The 9,458-nt window shown below is 41.1% G+C and overlaps 1 protein-coding gene across 1 annotated transcript; it reads right to left on the reverse strand.

Moving 5' to 3' along the window:
* Nucleotides 1–7,885: 7,885 nt before the first annotated feature.
* On the reverse strand, nt 7,886–9,458 carry LOC129777922 (NKAP family protein CG6066-like). The gene is made up of 2 exons (XM_055784513.1): nt 8,191–9,458; nt 7,886–8,127 (listed from the first exon to the last, which is right to left on the reverse strand). The coding sequence occupies exons 1-2, from the start codon at nt 9,345–9,347 to the stop codon at nt 7,956–7,958; spliced, it is 1,329 nt and encodes a 442-aa protein (XP_055640488.1). The 5' UTR covers nt 9,348–9,458; the 3' UTR covers nt 7,886–7,955.

The raw sequence follows: 9,458 nt of genomic DNA on the forward strand, positions 1-9,458 counted from the left end.
CCGATACTCTCGCATACATACCAATAACATATGAGGTGGAGCAGTAGGCAGAGTATATTTGTTTGGTAAACAAAATATGGGGCCTGATTCTCGAATACACTTTACGGTGGAAACGGAATGAAACCAAAGTGCTCATATCAATGTATAACAGGTGAAGCAGCATCATCACTTCAATAAGATGAAGATTACAGTTTGTGGAGCGGGGGTTGTTTGTTTTGTTATTGCTAGGATACACAATTTTTGCATTTTCACATGCGAGAGTAGTGGAAATGAGAATGAAATTCTACAAAATCATCCCTTCTTTTTCACAGAAATTCGCAAAAGCCGAACATAGTAGGCATCGTTCGAATAAGCGTCGTAGCAGTTTTTAGAGAGCCGCCGGCAGTGTTCTGATGTTGTTTGTAAACAATACCGACAGCAATTCCAATAAGGCTGAAGGTGCATTTCATATGATTGTTTCACCTGGTATATATAGAGGCGCCGTGAATTAAACGTATTCGCGATGACAATGGTACGGTGTCGACATCTGGATACGAAATTAGTTTCCCACTAAAACTTATCATTATAATATCAAATAATCTTCAGATAAAATTTTGTATGAGATTATTATAGCACATGAAGAAAAAAAAGTGTTCCATTCACATTGAACACCAGTTTAATTTCATTAATGATTTTTACTTGAAAAGTACTCATTCTGCCTGCCATTCTGTCATTATTATCTTCGACACCAAGGCGCCTAGGAGTATACCTAAGGTGGGCCAACTTGCTAAAAGCACTCTTTAGCCATCTTGGAAGTCTACTGTGTTTTGTTTGTAAACAAAACACAATACGCTAGTGCCGAAGCTCGCTCCTGATCAGTCTGTCTCTTTCACGCTTCAAGCAAATAATTCCCTTTCTGCTTTCTTCCGTACTGTTTTCCCCTAACCAACTAAGTGACGAAATGGCCTCACCTTAGGATATACTTGTAGGCGCCTTGCATACGTAAAGTTTGACGGCACTTGAATTGTATCAAGGGGTTTTAGAACAAGGTGGAACGGATGCGCTTAGACTTTTATTAGACTTTTTGCTAGAGTTTTTCTTTTTCTGAAACCAGATACAGACCAGAGCGTGATTTAAAATTGTTTTAGTTTTAATTACCTTTCTAAAAGAACTTCGAACAACTATGAAGCGTCAGTATGCCTAGTGATCCCCGATTTTTGAAATTAATCGTTTTCATTTCATTTCATTGCATATTTATTCTTATTTTGCAACGTAAGACCAAGTCTTTTTTATGTTACATTGAGTTGTTCCTAGTAGAAAGTGCCATTTATCAATTTGGATTTACGAGTTTTAAGTTATACAAAATATTAAAAATTTCTTATCAAAAAATGCTCTTTACAATACACAAATATACTAACTTAACTGAAATACTCTTTACATCCTCGTTTGAAAGCTAAGAATGATTTTTGATTGGAAAGATATACAGGTAATGAATTCCAATGTACGACACCTCGAACAAAAAATGAGTTCCCGTACTTGGTTGTACGATACCGCGGTAATATGTATTTTTTGTAACGATTGCTCCTCATAATTTGAAGTTTAATCGTTAATTAAGTTAAGTTAATCGTTCATCCTTTAATCGAATACTTTTTAGCAGTTAGTTATTCGGTACGAGTAATCGCCCCAAATAATCGATTAATCGTCATACTGAGAGAAATAATTAGTTAGACTAATTTGTTAGAAAGTTAGAATTTGTTAGAAAGCCATCTGGAATCGAAAAAGTATTCATTCCGCCTGAAAAACAATTATTATATTTTACGACCACCTACCCCCCCCCCCCCCTCAAACTCGTGAAGGAAGCTCAATTCGCGTTGACGGCATTGAGCTTCGTTTACGAGTTTAGGGGAGCACCAATGACAATGATTGATTTTCAGGATAAAACTGTTGAGGCACTCTTTTTTTTTGCTCTGGGCTTGGATCGATTAATCGACGTAAATTATTCGTTCGCTTCTAGATGTTTTTTTGGGATTTGTTCACAAAAGTATAGTACTATTCTGTTTGTGTTTGTATTCAAAATAGTAGTTCTCCTTGAATTTCAGTGAATTTATCTGTATGTACCCAGCAAACATTAAATCGTATAATTTTGCACGTGCCAAGTCTTACAAGAAATCCGAATAAATCATAATCGCATATAACATCAATCAAAGTATGTATCGTGTATATTAGAAATCGCATAAAATGTAAAAACTCGATTTTATATACCATTATCAAATTAAGTCGCAATTCGGTATAATAAACATCAATTTTATGATGTACATTGTCGTAAAATATATTCAATCCGCTTCATATGCGTATCCCAGCAAACATTAAATCGCATAACAAGCGTATATATAACATCATATGCCCTAAATTTTGGTTGGCATATAATGCGCCTAACTGGCATATGCATGCAAAAGTGGAGGCCATATACATACATGGCAAATGCTTACCGAATTTGTTTGGATGAATATGCAACTTTGACCGGCTATAATAGCGACTTGTGCCATACTCATATACGATTTATTACAGACATAGAAAAAAAACAAATGGCGCAAAATATTTTCGTGAAATGTTTATTATAGCCTCACGAATCGCCATTTTTATATATGAGTATTTATGTTTGTAGAAATAATAATTGTTTGATTGACTTGTGTTGGGAGTGGAATTGAATGTTTAAAATGGCACAGATTGATGTTTGGTGAAAACTGCTCCGATATGGGTTCGAACTCCGGTCGTCTGGATTATCATTCACCAGTTATCTCGCGCGGCTATCTGAAATTTAATTCAACAGTGGTTAAAACTTTCGAGTGCATCAGCATTTCATTGACATTTCAATATGATGTAATATGTCCTTTATTAGGATCTAATATGATTTACTGTTTCATGATTTTCTTCAGCATGCAACACGATTTACTACAGTACTGAATCGATTTAAATTATACGCTTATACGACACACAAACTGCATCAGCGTAATATACGCATAGGATGCGGATTAAATATATTTTACGACAACTTAAATCGATTCAGTACTGTAGTAAATCGTGTTGCATGCTAAAGAAAATCATGAAACAGTAAATCATATTAGATCCTAATAAAGAACATATTACATCATATTGAAATGTCAATGAAATGCTGATGCACTCGAAGTTTTAACCGCTGTTGAAGATAGCCGCACGAGATAGTTGGTGGATGATAATCCAGACGACCGGAGTTCGAACCCACATCGGAGCAGAGTTCACCAAACATCAATATGTGCCATTTTAAACATTCATATTCCACTCCCAACACAAGTCAATCAAACAATTATTATTTCTACAAAGATTATTATTCATATATAAAAATGGCGATTCGTGAGGCTATAATAAACATTTCACTAAAATATTTTGCGCCATTTGTTTTTTTTCTATGTCTGTAAGAAATCGTATATGAGCATGGCAATTTGTCAATTCATGAATATATTCATATTAGATCGCAGTTCAATTTCAACATAATCGCTATTATAGCCGGTCAAAGTTGCATATTCATCCAAACAAATCCGGTAAGCATTTGCCATGTATGTATATGGCCTCCACTTTTGCATGCATATGCCTGTTAGGCGCATTATATGCCAACCAAATTTTAGGGCATATGATGTTATATATACGCTTGTTATGCGATTTAATGTTTGCTGGGTATCTCTTTTTCGGTTCTTTTTATAGAGAATTGACGTTGCTTTTCCCTCAATTATGTCATACTAACCCATCCTACAAGAACAATGATTTCGTTAATAATTGTTCGACTGATTACTTGGTAAATTGTTAGTTTTTGTTACAAATCCAAATCGCAGGTATTAAGTTTTAGTTTTCGAGGTAAAATATAAATTGCAAGACTAAGTTCAAGATGCTAGAGTCTGTGCGACTTACCTCGACGAGAGTCCGTAAAAGAGTGGGTGAATGGTTGGTGGGGAGATGCTCGGGTCGTGTGTGTGAATTGAGGCGTTACTCGTTTAACGGCTTTGTACTACTCCGCTTGCAACGGTGGATGATGGTACTAGCATAGTTAAGCTCCATTCACAATAGCGTTTTATATGCCACACAGAGTCCTAATTCGAAAAACCTCCGTGATCTCCGTGTATTACAATGGAAGAGCATGACGTGCGACTAGGCACAAGTATTAAATACGATCCGAGTCCGAGGAGACCTTATCAGGTGACCCTTCAATATATTCAATCTTCAAATGCATTTGATTTTCGACTTTTTGCTCCGTTGTACAGAGGAGACCTTTTCAGGTTACCGTTCAATGTCTTCAGCCGCTACGAAATGCATTTGATGTTCGAGTTTTCGTTCCGACGAGTAATTGGGTCCACGCTCACAAAATAATTCACTTGCCAGAGATCTGATCTTTTGCAGAGGAGACCTTCTCAGGTCACCCTTTAATATTTTCACGGCTACGAAATGCACTTGGTTTTCAAATTTTCATTTCGTCAAGTGAACTCTAGTTTGCGTTAGCATAATCACATCACTTACCTCAGTGAATCCTGATTCATACCTATCCCTACTAACAACTATCCCATCCTTGATATTCGCTAGGGAACCACGCTATAGCTCCCGTGGCCGAGTGGTTAGCGTCATAACTAACATGCCGGGTGTTCGGGTTCGATTCCCGTTCTGGTCGGGGGAATTTTTCGTCAAAGAAATTTCCTCCGACTTGCACTGTGATCACGCGTATTCTAGAGCTTGCCATTCAGAATGCATTCAAGGCGTGTTATTTGGCATAGAAATCTCAACTAAGTACTAATAAAAAATGACGCAAGTAATGCTACGCTGAGACGGCGAAGTTACTCTAGGAACGTTAGTGCCATTGAAGAAGAAGAAGAACCACGCTATAGAGGCGACCCTTCTGGCTTTCGGGCGGTGAATATCATACTAACATTCCTACCCTTCCCCTGGTGACTGTAAGGACGTGGCCGGCGGCGTTATTGACCATTTAAAGCTCGAATCACCGAAAATTGCACAACGAGAATAATTTGCTAGTCCCAAGCGTCATTCTGTGTGCTCTTTGTGCAATTTGGTTGGTTCAGGTCAATCACGGAGAGCAACTACGAATTGTACAGTCTACCCAAGCTCAAGCTTTTGAACATATGTATTATACTAGCTGACCCGACAAACTTCGTCCCGCTCAAAATTTGTCCCCGTTGAATTTACCTTTTACTAAAAGAATCCCAGTACTTCTACCAAAACTCATCATTATAATATCAGATTATTTTCAGACACAATTCTCGTTCAAGATTTTTCAACCACTTGCAAATAACATGTTTCTCCGTTACATATATTATGAATAAATGTTTGATACAGAAAAGATGATAGAATAAAGACAGACCCCTCCCCTCTTCTCTCCTTAGAGAGGGGGAAGGAGTGTCTATTCACCATAGAAACGTTTCGTGCCCTCTAAAATCTTCACATGCCAAAATGGAGCCAAATTTGCTTGATTAGTTTTCGAGTTATGCAGAAATTTGTTTTTCATTTGTATGACAGCCCACCCTAAGAGAGGGGGGAGGAGTGTGAAATTTTTTTTTTATTTATATTATTAAATTAATTATTTTTTTTATAAATTAATTGAAAAATTTTATTAGTTAAGATATTTTTATATTTAGGGGGTGTAAAAATTTTTGACACTTGGAAAGAATTGAGCTAAGTTGTTTTTATTAATTTAATTTGTTTGTTTGATTATAATGAATATAAGATGTTAATACCATTTTTTAGCAGACTTATCTCACTTCTTAACTAGGCGAACCTAGCCAGAATTTTCACCTGCCCCCGGGCTTCTGAATGCCAAAGGGGGACTAGGCTCTGCGGAATGCACGTATCTGCATGCTCGTGCTGTTTCAGTCCTGACCGAGAAATTGTCGGACAATCGCGCAGGTGCTAAGGATGACCGACTTTTGGATGCCGGCCAATTCCTTCTCCATGTTCAACACCTTTAGCGCTTCGAGAAGTGTCTTCGGGACAATTCCAGTTCCAGAGAGAACGACTGGAACAATTCTTGGGACCTCCCTTAGCCCCCACAGTTCCTTGAGCTCCACGGCCAATGGTCGGTACTTGCAGATTTTGCGACCGTGGGTCTCCTCCAGATTCTGGTTCAGTGGAATAGCGACATCGATGATGGTGACTTTGCGGTCGCTCTTGTCGTAAACCATTATATCTGGACGGTTGTGGTGGATCGAGAGGTCGGTCAGAACAGTGCGATCCCAGTACAGCTTGAAACGGTCATTTTCCAGGACAGGTGCAGGCAGGTACCGGTAGTTTGGTACGTTGTCTTCCAGTAGAGCACATTGGAGCGCCAGTTGTCGATGAACAATACGGGCCACGTTGTTGTGGCGCTCGGTGTAGGCTGCGTTGGCCAAAACGGGACAGCCTCCCATAATGTGCTCTATGTTTTCACCTGGTTGATGGCACATCCGGCAAATGTCATCAACGTCTTGATGCCAGACGTACCGCCTGCAGTTTCTAGTCGGCATTATCCTGTCCTGGATGGCTATCATGTCGGCTTCTACTACTGAAGAGAGTTCACCACGCGTTAGCCACAGATTAGATGCGGCCTTGTCGACGTGTGGCCGGTCCAGTTGATGGGGGTGGGCACCATGCACTGCCTTCTGCTTCCAAGCTGCAATCTTCTCCTCCACTGTCTGCAGATTGCAGTTGAGTTGGTACTCCGCTTGCGCCAAGTGCAGAGCGCTGTATCCTCTGTCGGCGGCGCAGACAGCCCGGTATAGCGCGTTTTGGTTGGCGCGTTCTGCGAAGTACTCGCGCAGTTGTCGTACCTGGGCAACACACAGTGCAGATATGTCGACTATTCCAAGTCCCCCTTCTTTGCGTGGCAGTGAAACTCTCTCCAGTGCCGATTGAGGATGGTGCATTCCGGCCTCTTTAAATGCTTTCCTCATCCTCCTCTCAAGGTCCTCTAGGTCAGTTTTGCTCCATTTGACTACACCAAAACTGAAGGTCAGCAGGGGAACCGCGAATGTGTTGATCGCACGTACCTTGTTCCCCGCGTTGAGGAAAGTCCTCAGGACACAGTTCACTCGACTCAAGAACTTGTCTCGCAGCTCCACCATCCCAGTTTTTTTTTTTTTTTTTTTTTTTTAATTTTATTTGAGGCTCATTAGCATTTTAGCTGTAACAGAGCCGAATTTTAATCGTGTACATGTCACATGATTATCATATCTATAATTAGCACATTACACACAGTTGCCATTCGCCAGTATTCCTTCTATACCATTACATATGGTACATTCACACAATAGCCATTTAGGCGTAAGAGTTTTCTATCTGTTCTTCCATTATCCAGTTAGACCGGACAGCGGAGACAGTTGATTGATCATTGTTGAGTTATTTATAGAACAGCAGCCCGATGTGACTTGCAGAGCAGAGCAGTTGTATGGATGAATCGATCTTATTTCGACCGTGGATCGATCTCCATCGCTGATGATTGTTGCGCGAACGTAGCTATTCTGTAACAACACAAAGATGGTCAATGAGGGCCCTGAGTTTTGAACTCACGATCGATCGCTTACTAAGCGAACGCGCCAGTGTGTGAAATTGATCTTCATTATTTTAAAATTGCATATATTTAAGCGTTTCTGGAATGTCTCTCAAAGGAAAATATTTGGGACGCATACCAAAACAAAATAATTCTCTGAAAGTATGCAACAAGCAAACCAAACAACACGAAAAAATCTGAAAGCTGCACCGATAGCTATCACTCGTTCGATCCTATCGAATTGCTCGGTATCTATAATAGTAAAATAGGGCTAACGAACAAAATTCTTATCGCCTCGATTTCTATAATAGGGCCCATAATAATTGTGAGAAATCAAAACAATGCAACTAATTTATCATTCTGTTAGCCAGAAACAGACGTATTTATTCAGATATTTGACCATCAAACATTCCTCTCTCTAGTGCTTGTCACCCGCTAGTTTGGCACTAATCATTTCCTTAAACTGCGATAAGATCTTGTTCTCCCGCTTTTGTCGTTCCTCCTTGCTAAACATTGCCAGCGCCCGTTTTTCGTCCGCCGAGTAAATTTGATTTTCCTTACGGATACGAACCGCTTCCATTCGACGATGTCTGTGGAGAAAATCGAGAAAATATCAGAACAAATTTACACATAATTTCAAAGCAAATTCTTACCGACTACCACTCATCACGTATCCAACATCCTCGAAGGTAGCGATTTCATCCGAGGTGAGTCCAATCTCACCTCGGCGTGGGATTCGCTTGCCCTCGGTAACGTACGCCGCCATGGCCGCACCTTCACCCGGCAACAGTGCCCTGCCGAAGTCTTTCTGATTGAGACCACCGCTCGTCTTGATCGGTCCAACAATGCCATCCGCTGATTCCTCCTCCAATGCAGTCCCACTTCCCTTGGAACTACTCGCTTTGGCCGAAGATCTACCAGCCACAGACTTTTCAACCCACTCATCTCCCTCTTCACCGCTCGAAGAAGAGGAATCCGACGATGACTCCTTCTTTTTCTTCTTCTTCTTGGAACGTTTTTCCTTCTTACGGTGCTTTTTGGAAGATTTTTTCTTTTTCTTCTCCTTCTTGTCGCTTTCTTTCTTCTTTTTCTTTTTCGAAGATTTCTTGGAAGCCTTCTTAGTCGCTACCTTATCCCCTTCATCGTCGGAGGATTCCCGCGGGGAGGGGGATTCCTCCCAAACATTCGTCACCCCCTCTTCGCCTATCACTTCTCGCTGCAGCCTCCGAGACTGCATAAACTCATCGTTCATTGCGTCCTTCGTGGCCCTGCCTCCCGAGCGATAGCTCCGATCCGCATCCCGCCAAGACTGTTTCTCTTGATACATGTCGTGTTCCCATCGTTTACCTCTTTCCACTCCCGCAAACGCCTCCGCAAAAGACGGAGGGACCCTGGGATTTTTACCATCACGGTGTGATTCTCGCTGTCCACTCCGGGAACGTGATCTCCTTTTTCTCTCCGGAGATCTGGCTTTCCTGTTTCGTTCCCTGGATCTTGATCTGTGTCGTCTTTCTCTCGAAGCCGACCGCCGTCGTCTGGGTTGCTCGGTTTGCTTCCGCTCGCGCTGGTAGCGCTTAACGGGCGAGCGTGAATTTGACTGTTTGCGCTTGCGGTCACGGGAGCAGTTGCTGCTGCTACCGCTGGAACTTCTGCTACTGCTATCGTCACTACCGCTGCTGCTGCTATTGCTTCTATCGGAGCTTGAAGATGAGTCGGGATGCTTCTTCCTCCGGCGATCTCCGTTGCTGTGGCTGGTCTTATGCGATGAACGATTGCGGTCACGCTCTCGGGAGCGACCACGTCTTGGCATCGTCACACAATTCGATAAACGCACAGAATAAAATTAATGCTATAAAAGAGTACTCCTGTTTTGTGATTCGTAATCCAAACGTAAATATTTTCAGCTGTCAAGAGTGTACTG

Source organism: Toxorhynchites rutilus, chromosome 1 (assembly GCF_029784135.1).
Source record: "Toxorhynchites rutilus septentrionalis strain SRP chromosome 1, ASM2978413v1, whole genome shotgun sequence".
NCBI lineage: Eukaryota > Metazoa > Arthropoda > Insecta > Diptera > Culicidae > Toxorhynchites > Toxorhynchites rutilus.

Excerpts from the sequence above, each read along its gene's own strand:
- LOC129777922 (XM_055784513.1), bottom strand. The coding sequence starts at position 9,347 with ATGCCAAGACGTGGTCGCTCCCGAGAGCGTGACCGCAATCGTTCATCG. Across the intron at positions 8,128-8,190 it reads TACGTGATGAGTGGTAGTCG|ACATCGTCGAATGGAAGCGG; the intron begins GTAAGAATTTGC and ends TTTTCTCCACAG.